Here is a 21,730-nt window from a genome sequence, read left to right as displayed (position 1 = left end):
GGAAATATTTTTTCACTCAATGAATAGCTAAGCTTTGAAACTCATTGCCGAAGGATGGAATAACAGCGGTTAGTGTATCTGGGTTTAAAAAAAGGTTTGGACAAGATCCTAGAGGAAACGTCCATAGTCTGCTATTGAGACAGACATGGAAAAGCAACTGCTCCGCAGCTATATGGATAACCAGCAATATTCATCTGGTATCCCATACAGCTATATGGATAAATTTAGGACAGCCTGAATATTAATCGCCTAATCAGTAGACTCAGTGCTGTGATGGAGCGTGGACATTCCTCCTCCCTCCCCCCAATTGGGATAGTGCCGGGGTGGTCTATAAGACTTTTCAATGGCACATTAAGTGGCCATCTTTATCTTGATATTACCATTACGTTCCATGAATGAAGGAAAAAAAAATCAACTAGTCTTCTGAAATCATCTGTATAATACTGTCTTGATCCTAGAGCCACCCAAAGCAATGGAGTAGCTAAAATTATGTGTAAAACAGTACATATAAAATAGAACCATACAAATGAAAATTAGAGATCTTATTTTTGAAATTTGTTTTATTCCTGTGACTGATCTAAATTGCTGGATACAGCATACGTATAGAAACATAGAAACATGACAGCAGATAAAGGCCATATGACCCATCCAGTCTGCAACCCCTAATTCTTACTGTTCCTAAGCGATCCCACATGCTTATCCCATGCCTTTTAAAATTCTGGAACAGTGCTCGACTCCACCACCTCCACCGGGAGGCTATTCCACGCCTCCACCACCCTTTCTGTGAAATAATACTTCCTTAGGTTACTGATAAGCCTATTCCCTCTTAACTTTGTCATATGCCCCCTCATTCCAGAGCTCTCCTTCATTTGAAAAAGGCTCTCTTCCTGTACATAAATGCCCTTGAGATATTTAAACGTTTCTATCATGTCTCCTCTCACCCAGCGTATACATGTTGAGGTTCATAAGCCTGTCCCTATAATTTTTGCATTCAAGACAGCTTACTAATTTCGTAGCCGCCCTCACGGAAGTTACATCAGACGAGGGCGGGACACAAGGAGGGAAGGCCCAAAGGGAGGCAATCTGCCGCTGCTGCGCTTTCACATGGAGGTGAGGCACTGTGATTTGAATGCACGGGGCCCGGCCAGGTGGCGGACGGAGCTGAGGGCGGACGAATGAGACCGGGGACTGCAGCGCCCAGCCCCATTTGGGGGCCCAGGGAATTTTGTCCCACCTGCCCCTCATCTCGGCGGCCCTGCTCGCGTCCAGCATCCACCAAATCAGCATCAGCATTACTGCCTGGCTACTGCATTCCCTGAGTGGTAATTCTGAATGTAGCATGTGCCGAAAACATGTGGTAGAAAATATTTTCTATTTTCTACCATGTGGCGCTTACTTGGCAGTAAACGGCAGTGGACGTGCGCTGCATGCCTACCACCTGGGTAGTGCGTGAGACCTTACTGCTAAATCAATGGGTGACGGTAAGGTCTCAGGCCGAAAATGGACGCGTGCTGATTTTTACTTTGCCGCACATTCATTTTCCAGTCCCTTAAAAAAAGGCCACTTTTCTAGGACGCAGCAAAAAAACGGAACAGCGAGCGCCAAAAAGATGCGCTCATACTGCCACAGGCCACTTTGCCGTGGCTTAGTAAAGGGGCCCCTAGATTAGTTGTTATATTTGCTGCTCAAAGGATTGTCTCTTAAATGTGCTTCTGCAGACAGAAATATCATCATAGCAGTTTGAAGATTACTGTGTAGTTTTACCTGTTTCCTTGTTCATAATGGCATCATAATAAGCGAAGAATGCTCGAAATTCCGCAGGCCGGTGTGACAGCAATTTAAACACATTCGGCAGAAATCCACTCTGATGGAAATTTAAAAAATAATAATAATAAAGCACAGCTGCTTATCTGTAATGAGGGTTCTCAGTACCCAGCAGGATAAGATGCACAAATGAGTGATGTCATAGCAGAGGAATGAAATGGGGTAGCAAAACAGACAGTCCTCTCCAATGATGTGACGGCAGTGGAGAATTTTAAAAGCAAAAACCTTGTCATATGCATATGCTCTCTTACCATTCTATCACACAAAAGAAATACATCATAATAATACCAAGATGGAATTTAACTCCACCAAGTGCAGAAACAGAAATACACTGTTATACCACAGGTGAAGTACAATTTGAGTCACCTCAGTAACAGCAACTCAAACTCTTCTAGTATGTATTTTTGAAGTAAAACAGCACCCCTGCAAAAAAAAAAAAAAAAAAAAAACCACATTCCAACACATACATTCCAGACCTATATAGCAAACTTAAAACTGAACTAACGCTCAGGATTCAAATAGCAACAGTCTTATCTATAAAGCCGCATTAAACCTGCTATGAGTGGGAAAGTGCAGGGTACAAATGTAACAAAATAAAATAAAAATAAAAGGCAACACTCGAGCATACCAATATAACTTCCTGCTGGATAAATAGAACCTGCACACTAAAACAAATACTACCAGAATACAGAATAGAGAAATCCTGCATACTGAAATGCACTTCTTTTTGTACTGTACAAAATACAGTTATCAGAGTTCCACATTTCAAAAGCTGATATTAATCACTGAACTGGAAATAAAATGTCTTTGATTTGTTGTCAGGACACAATAGTTTACGAACTGGATTAGTTCCAGTCTTTCCTTTTCACTTTGTGTCAGCCTTCATCAAAACCCACAATATTCAGTCCACAGTTATCAGCTTTCAACATTTGAAATATTACCTAACCAAGGGGCCCTTTTACTAAGGCGTGCCTAAAAGTGGCCTGCGCTGGTGTAGGTGCGTGTTTTGGACGCACATCGGTCCATTTCCTCAGCGCACCTGGATAAAAGGGGCTTTTTTGTGCCAGAAAATGGATGTGTGGCAAAATTAAAACCAGTGCGCGGCCATTTTCAGCCTGAGACCTTTACCGCCACCCACTGACTTAGTGGTAACGCCTGACGTACTAACTGCGCGGTAAGCGTTCAACGTGTATCAACTGCCAATTACTGCTGGGTAAGCGTCATGCAGTAGAAAATAGAAAATATTTTCTACTGCGTGTTTTGGGCGCCAAAAATGGAATGGAATTTCCACCCGGGGCACGTGGTAGCCGGGCGGTAGTGGCATTGTGACGTGCGTAGGCACCTACATGCCTTAGTAAAAGGGCCTCCAAATGAATTAAGTTACAAGATATTATCAGGTAAAGATGAAGTATGCAGCCAGAGAATTTTGTTTTATCAGTGTCTAATTTTAAAACGGTAGTGGGTGCCCCAACTATTGACTTAATCCAAGTTTGGACTGTATTTGATGGAATAATAATTTTATGTAGTACTGGGACAAGCAAAGTAATGTCATCAGTGTATGTATAAAAATTAACATTTAAATGGGTATAAAAGCCCCTAACACACTCAATATATTGAATAAAGTTGGGGATGGGGGGGGGGGGGGGAGCCTGTCTGACTCCACTTCCAGGGTACACAGTAATTCTCTTTATACTTTATAAATTTTAGCAGTTTAAAAAGCCCTGAAACAAAACCAAGAACATTCCCTGTAATTCCTCTCTCATTCAATAATTCCAAAAGTAATTTATGATCCACTACATTCCCTCTCCAACCCTCTGCTTCAGTCGAAAGGCGGCGGCAGAGCTGAGACCCAATGTTTAGGCATTCCCCTTGAGAAAGCTAGAACAGCGAAACAGGCACCTGTCGGGGTGTCGAGATTTGGGGTGTTAAGATTCCACAACGATGAGTCCAGATAAGTGACTCTCATAAGCCTGCCATCACGTAGTACTGTTACAATTGGAGATATATCTGCAAGGACAGTGGCAAAAATTGCCAAACACAGCAACAGATAGATCCGTATTACTAAAAAAGATAAAAGAAAAAAATTAATTTAGACACAACAAGTAAATGGATTGTGTGCAGATGTATGGAGGTAGGGGGGTACGTCAATGATTACAAATCGTCACATAAAGGGTCTCACCAGAGAGTGAGCAAAAGATTACCCTGTGACTGCATATGAGACTTCCCCTCATAAAAACAAGAATAAAAAATCCAAATAAATTAATGGATATAACAGCTTATCCCAGAAATAAGCAGTGGAATTTCCCAAGTCCATTTTAATAATGGCTTATGGACTTTTTCTTTTAGGAAGCTATCCAATCCTTTTTTAAACCCCGCTAAGCTAACTGCTTTAACTACATTCTCTGGCAACAATTCCAGAGTCTATACACATTAAATGAAGAAGTAATTTTTCTGATTCATTTTAAATTTACTACTTTGTAGCTTTATTGCGTGCGCACTAATTCTACTATTTTTGGAAAGAGTAAACAAGTGATTCACGTCTTCCCGTTCCAATCCACTCAGTATTTTATAGACCTCTACCAAATCTCCCCTCAGCCGTCTTTTCTCCAAGCTGAACAGCCCAAGCCGTTTCAGCCTTTCCTCATAGGGAAGTCGTCCCATCCCCTTTATCATTTTTGTCACCCTTCTCTGTACCTTTTCTAATTCCACTATATCTTTTTGGAGATGCGGCAACCAGAACTGCACACAGTATTCAAGGTGCGGTCACACCATGGAGCGATACAAAGTAATTATAACATCCTCGTTTTTATTTTCCATTCCTTTCCTAATAATACCTAACATTCTATTTGCTTTCTTTGCTGCCGCAGCACAATGAGCAAAAAGTTTCAAAGTTTCGTCAACGATGACTCCTAGATTCTTTTCCTGGTCGGTGACTCCTAACGTGGAACCTTGCATCATGTAGCTATAATTCATGGTCCCTCTTTCCCACATGCATCGCTTTGCACTTGCTCACATAAAACATCATCTGCCATTTGGATGCCCATTCTCCCAGTCTTGTAAGGTCATCTTGCAATTTTTCACAATCCTCTTGTGATTTAACAACTTTGAATAACTTTGTGTCGTCGGCAAATTTAATTACCTCACTAGTTATGCCTATGTCTAGATCATTTATAAATATGGTAAAAAGCAGCAGTCCCAACACAGACCCCTGCGGAACCCCACTATCTACCCTTCTCCATTGGGGTATTTAACCCTACTCTCTGTTTTCTATCCTTTAACCAGTTTTTAATCCACAGTAGAACACTACATCCTATCCAATGACTTTCCAATTTCCTCTGGAGTCTTTCATGAGGTACTTTATGAAATGCCTTTTGAAAATCTAGATACACAGTATCGACCATCTCACCTTTATCCACAAGTTTGCTCACCCCTTCAAAATGGCTCTCCCAGTTGTCTGCTGTGCTTGTACTTTCTGGGACAGTAGGGTAATAATCTCTTGTGAGTTTAGCAGAGGGTATGTCAACTGTAAGCTGCCAATATCCAGTGGGCCTTATTGATTCACATTCATACAACTAAAAACTTTTGTTTTCGGTTTTGGCCAAAACCAGGCAATATGTTTGGCTGTAATTTCAGGTTTGGCCAAAACTGAAAAAAGCAGTTTCAGCCAACCTCTAGAAAAAACTCACCCCGCCAGGACCCTCCCTTCCACCCCTACTCTCCTCCCACTTACAATCCTTAGCCTCTCCATCATACCCAGAAAGCACCTACATACTCCCCTCCAGTGCAGGCTACCTGGATAATTATCAAAATTTTCTAAAACTACACAAAACATCCAGGAACTTGACTGTATATTAGTTATTACTAAAACATTGTGAATATGGCTCAGAAATAAATCAGTGCACCAAAGTAATTTTGAAATCATAACTAGGAACCCTTATCTCAAATCATCGCACAATATAAATGTAATACAAACAATATTCGGCCACACTTAACAGAAGTACTCATCTTTACAAAGGCTGAAAATGCAGCTCCAATGTGGCGAGATGAGAGGATGCCCATCAAAATACAAACCCTAACAAGGATCCATGTTTTGCCATTACTAACGACTTCTTCAGGCAGTATTTAGAAAGTATCAGCTACAAAGATAATAACATCAAAACACACAAACAACTAATCAAACAGCTACCATACAACACCACCCAACTCCATCATGGATAAACTATCAGAAGATGCCCAGCCTCAGTTTTTAACTCATGTGAACTGCTATGGATTTACAGCCTGTCTCACTAACACAGACTACTGTGGATTCTTTTGGATTCGTAATAAGTAAATGAAAACCTTTATTAGAGGAGCTAAATTCTACAATGATTAGCACATATACACACAATAATTAGCTGTATAAACAATCATTACATCACTGGTCTGTACATCTAAGCAATGCCAAGAGTTCTTAGACCAGGAAAAGAAGCAATACATACATCACTGGTCATCATCCAGGCTCTTCAGTTGGGGAGGTCCATTACAGCGAAAGCCAGGAGCTTTTTTTTTTTAGACCAGGAACAGATCCTCTGCGCAGTCTGTACGTTACTCACAGTTGAGCTCCCACTCTGCTGTGACAAGCCCTCCCTTTTTATTAGGCTCCGAGCCCATGCCCAGAGCTAAGGAAAGTTACAGAATGCTTCTAAGGAAAATTACAGAATGCTTCTCTGTTTAGGTAAACAAGCCATACTATGGGAACGTGGTCACATGATTTCCAACTCCAGGTGGCCAGGCTGGACCTGGAAACAAGAACCATCCTCCCCTTTGCATACCAAATTAGTTTCTTCTGCATTACAACTTATTTTTGTATTTACAAGAAAAGTTACTTTCGGTCAAAGACAGAGTTGAAAAACAATCGTTAAAATTCACTTCCATTACATCATGTCATGGCGACATCATCAAAAATTGTCAAACTGAGGCTGGGAGTCTTTTGACAGTTTATCCATGGAAGACTCGGGTGGTGTTACCTTACACGGTAGCTCTTTGGTACTTATTTAAGATTTTGTAACGTTCGTATTTTTTTATGTTATTATCTTTGTAGCTGATACTTTCTAAATACCCCCGAAAAGCCATTTGTAAAAGGGAAATATGGATCCTTGTTAGGGTTCTTATTTTGATGGATATCCTCTCTCATCTCGCCACACTGGAGCTGCATTTTCGGCCTTTTGTAAAGATAAGTACTTTTGATTAATTAGTGAGGCCAAATATTATTTGTATTGTTATATTTACATTGTGTGATTGAGATAAGGGCGCCTAAATGAGATTCCAAAATTACTTTGGGGCACTAATTTATCTCTGAACACATATATACATTTAGTAATAACTAATATACAGTCAAGTTCCTGGCTATTTTGTGTATTTTTAGAAATACAGAAATTACACATTTATTTGGTAGGTTCAATGATTTTTAAATTAGAGTTGGCTCCACGTATTGAACACAGTGTGTTCCACTATTTTATCATATTGCATTTAAATTATTGTACTTTGGGAGAACACTTATGTAATTGGAACAATGATGAATTAGCTGCTTACAGCAGTGTTTTCATAAAAACATTTGTTCCCTAAATCATGGGTCTGGTTTTTATAAACTGAATGTGTTCTCCCATTATATTAAATATTATGGTTCTTCATTATTCCTTCCCGAGATCTTTTTGCATGCCTTCATTATATGCAAATACATCTCATGTATGTTCACTGTGGAAATCCTGAAAATCCAACTGGGCAAGGAATGATGTTGGACACCCCTTCCCCCCGATTTAGATCTTTTTCCCCAGCAACTATAGGCCAGAAGAGTGCAAATTTTCATTCAGTTAAAGGACTCTGCACCACGAAGAATCTTCTCCAAATCAGCAGTCATCTTTTTCTGAATTTCACAGTACAGACACTACTTTGGTAGCACTTGCAAGCAAGGTCCATGGATTTTTAGACAAAGGTAAATATGATCTTGTTGCTTTAGACCTCTCTGCAGCGTTTGATCTGGCAGAACACAATTTTCTCCTAGTGTTTGATATTAAGGATACAGTGATTTAGATCGTTTCAAACTGCTCTTACATGGTATCTTTCACCCCAGCCATATCAAAAAAGTATCCTCTTGAGTACCACAGGGATCAATCCTCTCCCAAATTTTATTCAATCTGTTTTGGCACCTTCTCCTGCTTCTGGTCCATTCATTAGAATTGAAAGCTACACTTTTTGCTGCCAATATTCAATTGATTACCTACACTGATCCTATACATCTAGATCTATCAACCCGTAACAACTCTGGCTGAAGTGGCTTCATGGTTAGAGAACAATCATCTGAAAATCAACCTTCTTAAAGACGAAGCAATGCGGATCACAGGATGGGCCTCAGTCCAAACTATTTCTCTGATTTTTTGGGGTCATTTACTCCCTTTCGAATCCTCTTTATAAATCTTGGGCTGCTACTTTGTTTTCTTATTAACATCAGGTATCTACAGTAGTCAAAGCTTGCTCTATGACTATTTGGAATATTCATGCTATTCGAACAGTCCTCAATAAGTTGGTCATTTTTAAGCCGACATCATTAACACCTTGAAGGAGATACGAGTAGAAGGCAAGATTTTTCTTGTGAAACTAGACAGAGTCACGTTACACAAACATCCTGTAAAATGAAGCTATTAAGTAATCAGAGATGAGCTGACCAAGGAACATGTTTGTCCTCGCATTCCAGTAGAATTTATAGTTGAATTAGCAGCTATAGCCCTGAAGAGGAACTTCTTTTGTTTTGGTTGTACCTATCAGCAAGTGAAAGACATCATTATGGGTGCAACATGAAAGGCTACAGAGGAAATTGGAGGGTCATGGGATAGGAGGAAAAGTCCTATTGTGGATTAAAAACTGGTTGAAGGATAGGAAACAGAGAGTGGGGTTAAATGGGCAGTATTCACAGTGGAGAAGGGTAGTTAGTGGGGTTCCTCAGGGGTCTGTGCTAGGACCGCTGCTTTTTAATATATTTATAAATGATTTAGAGGTGGGAGTAACTAGCGAGGTAATTAAATTTGCTGATGAAACAAAGTTATTCAAAGTCGTTAACTCGTGACAGGATTGTGAAAAATTACAGCAGGACCTTACGAGACTGGGAGACTGGGCAGCTAAATGGCAGATGACGTTTAATGTGAGCAAGTGCAAGGTGATGCATGTGGGAAAAAAGACCCGAATTATAGCTACGTCATGCAAGGTTCCACGTTAGGAGTTACGGACCAAGAAAGGGATCTGGGTGTCGTCGTCGATAATACACTGAAACCTGCTGCTCAGTGTGCTGCTGTGGCTCGGAAAGCAAATAGAATGTTGGGTATTATTAGGAAAGGTATGGAAAACAGGTGTGAGGATGTTATAATGCCGTTATATCGCTCCATGGTGCGACCGCACCTTGAGTATTGTGTTCAATTCTGGTCGCCACATCTCAAGAAAGATATAGTGGAACTGGAAAAGGTGCAGCGAAGGGCGACTAAAATGATAGTGGGGATGGGACGACTTCCCTATGAAGAAAGACTAAGGAGGCTAGGGCTTTTCAGCTTGGAGAAGAGACGGCTGAGGGGAGACATGATAGAGGTATATAAAATGAGTGGAGTGGAACAGGTGGATGTGAAGCGTCTGTTCACGCTTTCCAAAAATACTAGGACTAGGGGGCATGCGATGAAACTACAGTGTAGTAAATTTAAAACAAATCAGAGAAAATGTTTCTTCACCCAACGCGTAATTACACTCTGGAATTCGTTGCCGGTGAAAGTGGTGAAAGCGGTTAGCTTGGCAGAGTTTAAAAGGGGGTTAGACGGTTTCCTAAAGGACAAGTCCATAAACCACTACTAAATGGACTTGGGAAAAATCCACAATTCCGGGAATAACATGTATAGAATGTTTGTACGTTTGGGAAGCTTGCCAGGTGCCCTTGGCCTGGATTGGCAGCTGTCATGGATAGGATGCTGGGCTCGATGGACCCTTGGTCTTTTCCCAGTGTGGCATTACTTATATGTACTTATGTAACTATGGCACCCTTGGTTGCAAAATCTTTATGTGGCAGTATTTGAGTGAAGAATTTTTGAACAAGAGCCATGGAATGAGCAGATTATTTTATGGAGACGAATTATTGATGACAACACCATGATCTGGAAGGGAACAGTGGAGAAACTCCAAGACTTTTTTTTAGAATCTTAAATGATGTTGATATTAACCTCAAATTCCAGATGCCTTTTGATATAAAAATGTTACTTCTTTACACATTTGTATTATATATGAGGATGAGACCTTCCAGAGTGACTTCTATAGAATACCAACAGGTGTTAACAAATATTTAGACTTTAGAAGCTGTCATAATCATACACTAAAGATAAATCTACCATACAGCCAATTTTTGAGATGTAAACGACTATGCTCTAAGGATTCTTTTTTTCAAGAAGAAGGCGAGTGAGATGATGCATAGATTTCAGGCTAAAGGATACTCTTTTGAGGCTATCACCAAAGGAGCAATAGAGCTGCAAGTGCTGACAGATATGCTACTACAGCTGAAAGGAGGAGAACCTAATAAAGTAGTATGTGCACTGCCATTTACACATTTATCAAAGGCATGATCAAGATTTTGCGTAAACAGTGGCACATCATTCAGGGGATATACCTAAACTCCTATTACAGACCGAGCAGAGATTCATTTGTAGATTCAATACAGTAACACCCCAAGGTCTAAAGAAATTGACCTGTGTTCCTATGATGATTTTGGTCATCTCTGCAGTATTTCTTAATACAGCTTCTGGATTTTGTATTTTAACAATTTAATATTTAAGGAGATATTTTATGTAGATTCCCTTGTGGTTTTTACATATTAACACTGTTTTTGAAAATGTTGGTTTCATTTTCATACTGAAAGATGTTTTTTTTTATCTTTTCATCACGATTTTTAATCCTTGTTTTTTATTTAATTGTTTTTAAATTTTATTTTTATAAGTATTAACGTGTCCAGAAAACTCTTGATATGAAAAAATGGAGAGAAATAAGCAATACAGTTTCAAAGTAAAACAATTATACATATGTTATTTCTTTTCTTCCATTTCAAGTCCACAACAGTGAGAAAGAACAAGGCAATATTCCATGAAATATATATTCAACTAATTTAGGCTAAGAAATTTGAAGAGAAACATAAGGTGCCAAATCAACGATAATTACGGAGTAGATGTAGATAATGTTGCTAGTTGTTGATTAGGGGTAATAGCAACCTTTGAATCTAGGACAGAACTCAAATGAGTTGGATCATAAAAAATATATTTAACTGAACTTTCAATACATATTTACATGGGAAGTTTAGCCAAAATAAACCTCCCAACTGTAAGAACCTGGGATGTAGTTTTAGAAATAATTGCCGTCTCTTTTGGGTTACTCTTGCAATATCAGGAAATATTCTAATCTTATTATTCATAAAGAGTTCATCTCTGTGGTGAAAGAATTGTTTCAGAATCCAATCTCAATCAGGTTCCAATACAAAGGTCACTATTAAAGTTGCTGGTGTCCCCATCGCATCTTCTTGAATTATCTGTGTTAAATTGAGTATATCAAATGAGGCTTCTGCTCCTTGTTCAGTTTGATTAACATTTTCTTTTTTTCCCCTTCTTATATGGTGGTAGATAGTATATCTTTGATACAGGCGGGTAAGCCTGTTCAGGAATCTTCAAAATTTCAGATAAGTACTTCTTGAAAGTTATTAAAGGAGCCACTGATGTAATTTTTGGAAAATTAATCAACCTAAGAGTTTTAGCTCTTAGTTGGATTTTCCAAATTTTCAGTTTTGACATGTAATAATGCATTTTCCATAATCAGGTTAAGCTGTGTCTGCTGAAAAGATTTTACACTATCATTATTCAACAGCATTGTTTTCTCAATATTAAATGTTCTTGTTTCCAAATTTTCAATCTTTTCCAGAGGTAATTTTGAGACCTGAGTCACCAGTAACAATTTTCTAAACCCATAAGAGCCTCCCATATTGAGTCTAGGGCTATAATTGCTGGTTTTGTAGGCAAAAAAGTCTTACTGATTGAAGTTAGTTCGGCAATAGTTTCCTCAGATGGTTGCCTTCCTCCTTCTGCATTAGAGTCTGCCAGAACGCTGGCTCTCTCCATTATCTTTTCTCCAGCAATGATATCCAGCGAATCTAAGCTGTAAACCGTCCCCGCAGCAGGAAGCTCTCCTCGGTCAGTGACGCTAGGAGTTTCCTGCCCCTGTTGCAGCTCCAGGGCCGGCATTGTTGGAGGCCTCCGTTCATCAGGGCTAAACGTGATCTCAGCCTCAAGCTGAGGGAGCGAGACACCTCCTACCGCTCCTTCCAGAAGTGAGGTACCTGGCCCCGAACAACTTTCTGGCACAGTAAAGCGGTCCATTGGACCCGATGATCTCACAGGTGTAGCGGGGCTCACACACTGCCTGCCCCTCCGCTTAAATGGAAACACGTAAAAGATTCAATAAAGGAGGAAATCGGGTGAAGAGCTGCCTTACAGCATTCAAGACGCCGACTTGTTCTTGTTTTTTTATTTTTAAGGGTTGGTAAAACCCACATTTCATCATCTGCCTTTCTTTTTACAAGTTTTAGTTACGATGTTCATGTGTTTTATGGAATTTTTTTAATACTCTGAGCTTTCTTCCGTGGTTGGAACACACTGATGTCGTCAGTGGAATGCACTGACATCACTGGAACACAGAGGGGCATTTTCGAAACAAACATCCAAGTTGGGATTTGGACGTCTTTGTAAAACGTCCAAATCCGAGGGTGGGTGTCAGGGATGTCAGGATTGCTGGACATACTTAGATTAATATGAAACCAGCTTCTGATAACCCCCCCCCCCTCAGGAATCCCTGAGGATGGCAGATGGACCAAATGTTGCCCAGTTGCCTGCTAGCCCTTTGTTTCTCAAGTACCACTACTTAACATACCTTTGTCCTCTCTGGGCATCTGGGACCAGGGCTCTCTGAGAACAATGAAAGCCAGACAGATAGGCTACAAAACTAGGGACTTGAAAAATTAAAATCTGTGGAAGTACTCACCTTCCTTACATCAGGAAATTAAACTGGGGTTTGCAAAGGAAATAGATGATAACAAAGGCTGGGAAGGAAAGAAGTTATCATCTATTTCCTTTGCAAACTCCAGTTTAATTTCCTGATGTAAGGAATGTAAGGTTTATAGAGAATTCATTAAGTTTCTCCAACTCGTCAGATTCTAATACCATTTCTGGCACCGGTATCCCACCCAAATCTTCCTCGGTGAAGACTGAAGCAAAGAATTCATTTAATCTCTCCGCTACGGCTTTGTCTTCCCTGATCGCCCCTTTTACTCCTCGGTCATCTAGCGGTCCAACCGATTCTTTTGCCAGCTTCCTGCTTTTAATATACCTAAAAAAAATTTTACTATGTGTTTTTGCCTCCAACACAATCTTTTTTTCACAGTCCCTCTTAGCTTTCCTTATCAGCGCTTTGCATTTGACTTGACATTCCTTATGCCGTTTCTTATTAATTTCAGTCGGTTTAAAAGCAAGGAACTTCTGTGTTTTTTTTCCTGTTTCCCCCCTCCCCCCGCCTGAAGAGCTTTGCCTGCTGAGACTCTGGGAATAAGCTGCCCTGCTTGATACTTTGGAGTGAAACGGGGACCTTAATAACGACTGGTTTAAATTAAATACTGCCAAGCTGCTACAACCCTGTAAAAACATATTTATTTTTCTTTTGGGACTTTGAGGAATTAAGTTTTGGTGTCTTGGAACTGAGCTGAATTAAGTGCCTTTTGACTCAATCTTTTTTCTTTTCTTTTGGGGCTATAACTGACAAATTGGGTTGGCACAGTTGCGATTGTGGAGGGTGCTATCACGCAAGGTCTGCCTGGTTTTTGTTGATTACAATCAACTGATTTGTTATTAAGTCTCCATGGGATTATAAACTTATCCAGGGATGCAACCAGGTGAATTCCGTAGATCAAGGACACCTCACACCGCGGTAAACCTAACAACCTTAGCCAAAAAACCTCCATAAATTCACTCTTGACCTTCCTCTTCCTCTCCCCATTCTTATGTGTAAAATTTGCTGGGAATTAAACCTGAAGACTCCCAAGACCAGTGACTGGGGACCAGCAGCAGAACAATGTAGGCTGCTTAACTGCAACCTGAGTTCCAGAAAATGTAATGTAATCACAAGCAGCAGAAGCAGCTCACCGGACCAGCAAGTGATGTCTTATCAATGACAGTATAGAAAAGGAAGCTAAAAAAAAAAAAAAAAAAACCACACCCTTCCTGGTTCAACATTTTTCAATAGGCCTAAGCTGCATCTATAACCATCCCAGCATCTTGACTTGTTCAGTGCAAGTTCTTTTCTACTTCATGTTTGGTTTTTGCTTTACCTTTGGTTCCCATCTCATGCCCTATTCCTGGTTCCCAATCTTGCCTGGTCTCTGCCTTACTCAACCTTGGACTACCCTTTCCATCCATGCTTATGCCCAGGGTAGACCCTCATATCATAATACCACATTCTCCAATTGGGCTGAATGGAGAAAATTCCCAACTGAATGAATAGAACTGTAGTAGGAAAAAACAGAAATTTTGTTGTTCATCTTCATATGAAGGTAACAGCCAAAACAGTATGGTGGAAGCCATAATGCATCTTTGTAAGCAAAAATGTTTCAGGATAATTTGTTATAAAAGCGAGATCTTGCTTGGAAGCAGCAGTCAATTTTTATTCAGTCTATTTAGCATACCACCATTTAATGTTTTCCTCTTATAAAACATGCACTAGAAAACTAACACACTGCAGAGATTAATCTAACAGCTCTTACCTTTGTTTCAACCTCCTCCATTAGTTCCACTATATCATATGGTAAATCCTTTTTATAAGGTGTAGGATAACGTCCAATAGGTCTGGAGTCCTCTGCTGACTGTGTGCAGTAATTCTGACCTCCTCTCCAAACATCCTGTAATATGACGGGAAGCAGGGGATAAAAGAAAGCCTTTAGTCCACAGGTTCTTAAACCTTTTTTGGTTCACATCCTTCCCCCGTCCTTTAAACAAATCAATAAAACCCTCGCACTCCCTTTCTAACTATGTCCACTAGTGATTACTGACAGCTTCAAATGTCATTATTAGCTGCTAACTGCTAACATGCCACAAAAAGTTACAACAGTACATAGTTAAACCTGTGCTAATAACTGCCTTCACTCTGTCTAGAAAATTTATATTAAATGCCTTCTCTGCACTCCATTTGGTCTCTTCCCACGTTCTTTGGGGGTGCAGGCCCCATTGGTTAAGAACCACTGCTGGGCATATGGTTATTTTCTCCCACTGTTCATGAAAGCAGTCCAAGCCAGTGAATAATAAATATACCTGGGGGGTGGGGGGGGGGGGGGGGGAAGAAGCTGTCTTTCATTGCTAGACTTCTCTGCCTGCTTCTAGCAAAGCGTATGATCTCTATTTTCACTTTGCTTGGGCCTTCAATTTAAAATAAATAAATACATTGACGCTCCAAAGTCAAAATGTCCCACTTCCATTAACCAGAGGGCTATTAAAATTATTTGTATTAAAATCAACTCCAGGATCTATTTCAGTAATAAAATATACTGTGCTAGTGTAGATTTCTAGTGTCCATAACTATTGCACATATGGAGATAATTTAATAACAGAGTGCCTATGTGAAAAATCAAAAAGGGCACCTATTTTATATTTAAATCTATTTACTGAACGTCTACAAACATTGCTATTCAAGACGTCTTAAGCACTTTACAATTTTGTTTCCCTACCCACTATTTTAAAGTTGTCCCACCCAAACTCCCCATTCTTCAACAGTTCAAGCTAACAATATTTACCCTTACAAACGTGTTTTATGAATCAATATCTTACACATAAAACAACAGCCCCTCTGGTCTACTACTCGGGTGTCCAACCTCCCTCCTTTCTCCCATCTCTTCCCCCAATTCCCTCTCAAATTTATCATACACATCCAAGAGACACACCTCAGGGGCTCTATTCACTAATAACCCTAATTGTGCCAAATGTTTCCAACACTTCACCCAGAATTTCTCAGTCACAGGGCAGTTACCCAGGCAATATATAAAGTCTTCTTTGGATTATTACATTTCAGGCAGCGGCCCGATGTACCTACCCATACCTTACCCATTTAGGATGAATATAGATTCTGTGCATTTTTTTTGTATTGTATTGAAAAGCTTTTTAAAATTTTGAGTATACTCAAAAACCCCATAATCACAAAACAAATCCTCCCCCCCTAACAAAGGATAACGGCAAACCCTGCATATAACATTTGACCAGCTCCTACAATTATAACCCAGTGCATACTATTAATTTTACACCTCATAAGGATGAACTCCTGAAACCCCTTAAGGGCACACCAACTCGTACAAGATAAGCAATAACACAATCAAAGATCAGAAGAATACCATGACTCAAAAGGTTTCCAATATTTGTCAAAAACAGCCAGACAAGCTTCCGTGTATTGCTGACTGCTTACTAAAGAAGTAAATATTCCACATCAAAGTTTTATTTGAGTTATAGTAAGCAATTTCTTAGTTTTCCAGGCTTGTGCTATCTCCCTAAGTGTCGTGGACAAACACACCAACAAAATCCAAAATTGGGTGTCAGGAAGGTCAGGTGGTTACCATTGTAATAAAAGCAACTTAGGTTCCAATGGTATGGATATGATTAACATTTCAGTCATAGTCTGTGTAAATGCAGTCCAAAACTGTAACACTGAAGGACATTCCCATCACATGTGATGGTACGTACCAATATGTCCCCATTCTCTCCAGCATTTTGCTGATTTGGTACGATAAATTAAAGAAAGGGTATATATACCATCTGTATAATAGCTTGAGCCCTTGTTCCACTAAATTGGCAGAGATGGAAAGTTTAAATGTATTCTCATGCATAGCCTGCCACTCTTTATCTGTTAAAGACAGGTCCAAATCCCACTCCCATTTAGAGAGATACCTAGTTTAACCACTGGAGCATGCTGTATTAAATTACAAAGTCTGAATATTAGTTTCCTTTGTGTAGGTACAGCCAACAGAATCTCCTCAAAGGGTGTGCACTTACGCTTCAACCAGTTCTAAAAACTACAGACTGCAATATATGTCTCACCTACACTTACATGTAAAAATCTACAGATGGTATATCATAAACTCACTCCAATACCTAAGGATCTCAAGAAAAAAAGTAACAATATCACCAATTGCATCCATTCCACTTTTTGTTAAATTAATGGACAGTATGGTGACAAAGCAGCTTAAAGACTATCTGGACAAATTCTCCATACTGCACAAATAACAATCAGGATTTCGCCTCCTTCATAGCACTGAAACCGTGCTAATTACCTTCTTGTCCAATTTCAAAAAGGAAATAGCTATAGGTAATAGCATACTCCTTCTCCAATTTGACATGTCAAGTGCTTTCGACATGGTAAACCATGACATTCTATTAAACCTTCTCGATTACTTCGGGATGGGGGAAATGTATTTAGATGGATAAAGGGTTTTCTTACCTCCAGGACCTACAAATCCAATTCAACCCTATCACCGCCGTGGAAAGCTCAAGGCTCCCCTCTATCCCCTACACTCTTCAATATAATGTTGATCCCTTTGGCCAAATCCTTATCCAAACTTGGCCTCAACCCATTTATCTATGCCAATGACATCACAATCTACATCCCCTTTAGAAATGACCTGTTTGAAATCTCCAAAGAAATCAATCTTGGCTTATACATCATGAAAATAAATGGGCTAATACCTTTCAAATGAAGCTGAATACTGAGAAAACATGCTGCCTTATCCTTTCATCTTTACATAATAGGTTCAAACCTTCATCTTTAATCACTCCAAACCTCACCCTTCCTATCTCTGAGAGCCTAAAAATACTTGGTGTAATTATCGATCGCAACTTATCACTTGTTAGCCAAACCAATTCCACTGCAAAGAAAATGTTCTTTACATTGTGGAAACTCAAGCGGATAAAACTTTACTTCCCTGGAGAAGTATTTCAATAGTTAGTTCAATCAATGGTATTAAGTCACCTAGACTACTGTAATGGAATATACGCAGGATGCAAAGAACAAATTGAAAAGAAACTTCAGACTGCCCAAAACACAGCAGCAAGACTAATCTTTGGTAAATCCAAATTTGAAAGTTCAAAGCCCCTTCGAGAGAAATTGCACTGGCTCCCAATAAAGGAACAAATTAACTTCAAAATCTGCACCCTAGTCCACAAAATTCTTTATGGAGAAGCCCCAGGATACATGAATACCCTAATCAATCTTCCAGCCAGGAATACATCAAGCACATCTCGTTCATTCCTAAATCTCCATTATCCTGCCTGCAACGGCCTCAAATATAAATCCACTTATGCTTCCTCTTTTTCCTTTGTCAGCACCCAATTATGGAATGCATTGCAAAAAGCTGTCAAAACTACTAAAAACCATCTCAACTTTAGGAAATTACTCAAACCTAAAGTCCTTCAAAAAAGCATATAAATGGACCATTCTGGGCTCTCTTACCTTTACCCTTTATACCTTGTTCCTTCTATCCTCTCTGACTACCACGATTTATTGTATTTGTATAACTACTGGACTGGCGATAGCCTTTTCGATAGCCTTCCCTGCAAACATGTGGGAAAATGCAGGGTATAAATGTGATAAATAAAATAAACCTGTTGTAATTGTTAAAAAGATCTTAAAACTCCATTATCAAACAGACCACCAATATACTTAATACCCCAATGTTCCCATATGGTGAAGAAATTTCCTGCCCACTGGGGTGAGTACATCAAGATTGCACTCGGTGGAAATTCCATCGATGAAAAGTTTGCCTCCTAACAGCTTCATCTTAAACATAGTAAACAAGGATCTAACAAAAAGGGTGATGCTATTTCTATAGCAATATGGGGGGGAGGGGGCTGGTTCCCAGACTAGGTTAGCCACTAGTGGTAAGGAAGCATGCCCCTAAGAAGGTCTGATTGAGAACAGGAGATGGCATGACATCAAAAAGTTGAAGCCACTTATATGTTTTCCCTTCCCCATGCAGCAGTCGTGTTGCATACACTCAAAACAAAGCAAAGAAACCTATGACCTGCTGTATCCACGTCGAGGACCTGTCAACAATACAAAAAGGTGATCAGAAGGCCTGAAGTCATTTGACATCTGTAGATACTGCAACAGTGCCCTGCGGACATCCAAAAGATGTAACTGCCCAAAGGAGTCCAGGAACTCTTCCCTAGAAAAGGAAGGAAGAAAAATGGGCTGGTTTAGGTGAAACGCTGAAACCACTTTAGGCAAGAAGGAAGGCATTGTACGTACCGTTACTCTGGACTCTGAGAATTGCAGAAAAGGATCCCGATAGGACAGCGCCTGAAGCTCAGACACGCGTCTAGCCGATGTCATGGCCACCAAAAAGACTGTCTTGAGAGTCATATCCTTCTCTGAAGCTCGCTTAAGCGGCTCGAAAGGCGAACACTGGAGAGCCTTAAACACCAGCCCCACGTTCCATGCCAGACAAGGCGACCGGACAGGAGGACAGAGCCTAAGCACCCCTCTGAGACATCGGGCAATGTCCCGATGAGCAGCAAGGGACAAACCAGAGACTTTCCCTTGGCCCAAAAGGCTGGCATCTGTTATCACCAGGCACCAAGAAGGAAGCGCAAGCGGCATTCCTTGGCGCAGCATCCTGTCGGAGAGCCACCACTCCATACTGAGCCGGGTCGCACGGAGCCACGTTAGTCTGCGTTGATATTCCTGGGAAATCGGAGACAATTGTTGAAGCAGGGCAATCTGCAGAAGCCTCATATGTGCTCTCGCCCAAGGAGCCACCTCCAACGTGGCTGTCATCGACCCCAGCAGCTGGACAAAGTCCCAAGCTCGCAGGCGAGGCATCCGCAGGAGCAGACGGACCTGATTCTGAAGCTTGCACCGCCTTTGGTCGTGGAGAAAGACAAACCCCGAGGCCATGTCAAACCAGACCCCCAAATACTCGAGAGACTGAGAGGGGGTCAGGTGACTTTTGAGTATATTGACCACCCAGCCTAGCGCCTGCAGGACTGTAACCACTCTGGCTGTGGGAAGACGACTTTCGGTTGCCGAATCCGCTCTGATGAGCCAGTCGTCGAGATAAGGGTGAACTCTGATACCCTCTCGCCTGAGACAGGCAGCTACGACCACCATTACCTAGGAAAAGGAACGGGGAGCTGTGGCTAGGCTGAAAGGCAAGGCCCGAAACTGGAAATGTTGTCCCAACACCGCAAACCAAAGAAACGGCTGATGCGGGGGTCAGATAGGAATGTGCAAATGCGCTTCTTTTAGGTCCAGAGACATGAGAAACTCTCCTAGCTGTACCGCCGCAGTGACGGAGCGCAGGGTTTCCATGCGAAAGTGTCATTCTCTGAGGGCCTCGTCGAGGATCGGTCTGAAAGACCCGCCTTTTCGAGGCATGACAAAATAAATGGAATAGCGGCCGCGTTCGGCGGGAGGCACCGGGATCACCGCTCCGTGGTGCAGCAAGACTTGTAAGGTCTCCTCTACCGCTGCCCATTTTACGGCAGAGACGCATCGGGACTCCACAAACACGTCTCTCACCGGGGCACTGAATTCCAGTCGGTAACCTTCTCTGATCAGGTCCAGGACCCACTGATCCAAGGTAATCTTGGTCCACTCCTCTAGAAAGAGGGAAAGACGTCCTCCTACTGCAGGAATTGAGGAGTGGACTGGCGTCCCATCATTGTGGAGGACGCCCCTGAACTCCTGGCCTTGAACCGGCCCCTGCGGAACGTTTGTCCAAGCGAAAGGAGTTCCTCTGCTGAAAACAGGCACGTTGAGAAAACCCAGCAGATCGCCCCGGGCGATACCTGCGAGCTTCACGAAAGTGAGGTCTGGAAGAGGAGGGAAACACAGGACCCTTGGAAGAAGGCCTCAGCCTATCCTCAGCTAACTGCTGGGGTTTAGAGTCCCCCAGGTCTTTCACAATCTTCTCCAATTCCTCTCCAAATAACAGGAGGCCCCGAAAGGGTAACCTCACCAGCCTTTGCTTAGAGGCCATGGTCTGCCGCCCAATGCCTCAGCCAAAGAAGGCAGCGAGCAGAAACCACCACAGACATCTGTTTAGCCGAAGTTCTGACCAGATCATAAACGGCGTCAGCCAAAAATGACAGGGTCGACTTCATCCGCGGGGCAACCTCAAAGAGGGACCCCGCACCATCCGCGGGCTGTTCCACCGCCTGTTGTAACCAGGAAAGACATGCCCGGGCTGCATAGGAACTGCAAATAGACGCCCTTAAGGCAAGGCCCGCAATTTCAAAGGACCGCTTCAGCGCGGATTCCAGCCGCCGGTCCTGCATGTCTTTCAAAGCGACCCCTCCCTCTACTGGGAGAGTGGTCTTTTTAGTCACCGCCGTGACCAACGCATCCACTTTAGGCATCCCCAAAGGGGGCAAGTGCTCCTCACTCAGAGGGTAAAGCTGACCCATAGCCCTGGCCACCTTCAAAGGCCCATCGGGGTCAGACCACTGAGCTGAAATAAGCTCTTGGATGGAGTCATGCACTGGAAAGGCCCGAGTAGGCTTCTTAGTACTCACCATCCTAAGATTAACAGAGGAGGCCTCGCCTTCAGCAGGATCATCAATCGAGAGGGCCTGCAAGGCGTCAGTAATGAGAGCTGGCAGCTCGTCGTGGTGGAAAATCCGAACAGCATTGGGATCATCCAAATCCAGTGGCAAACAGGCACCCTCCTCTGGATCATCCATCCCTGAGGGCCTGCCAGATCCCTCAGACTCCCCACAGCCCAACCACGGGGGTGGGGGGGGGGGGGGGGGGAGGATATGCGCCACTTTCAGATGGGGAA

The 21,730-nt window shown here is 41.7% G+C and overlaps 1 protein-coding gene across 2 annotated transcripts in view; it reads right to left on the bottom strand.

Moving 5' to 3' along the window:
• The window catches only part of LOC115463654, a 61,195-nt gene that overhangs the window by 13,258 nt on the left and 26,207 nt on the right, over positions 1-21,730 (bottom strand). The window contains exons 3-5 of one of the 2 annotated variants that reach the window (XM_030194362.1): positions 21,325-21,334; positions 14,678-14,822; positions 1,765-1,864 (exon numbers count right to left, since the gene is read on the bottom strand). In XM_030194362.1, coding sequence (XP_030050222.1) covers positions 1,765-1,864; positions 14,678-14,822; positions 21,325-21,334 — 255 coding nt within the window. The remainder of the gene's footprint in view (positions 1-1,764; positions 1,865-14,677; positions 14,823-21,324; positions 21,335-21,730) is intronic. The other variant, XM_030194361.1, reaches the window with a different exon arrangement.

Source organism: Microcaecilia unicolor, chromosome 2 (assembly GCF_901765095.1).
Source record: "Microcaecilia unicolor chromosome 2, aMicUni1.1, whole genome shotgun sequence".
Classification (NCBI taxonomy): domain Eukaryota; kingdom Metazoa; phylum Chordata; class Amphibia; order Gymnophiona; family Siphonopidae; genus Microcaecilia; species Microcaecilia unicolor.
This window is presented reverse-complemented; position numbering and strand designations above follow the sequence as displayed.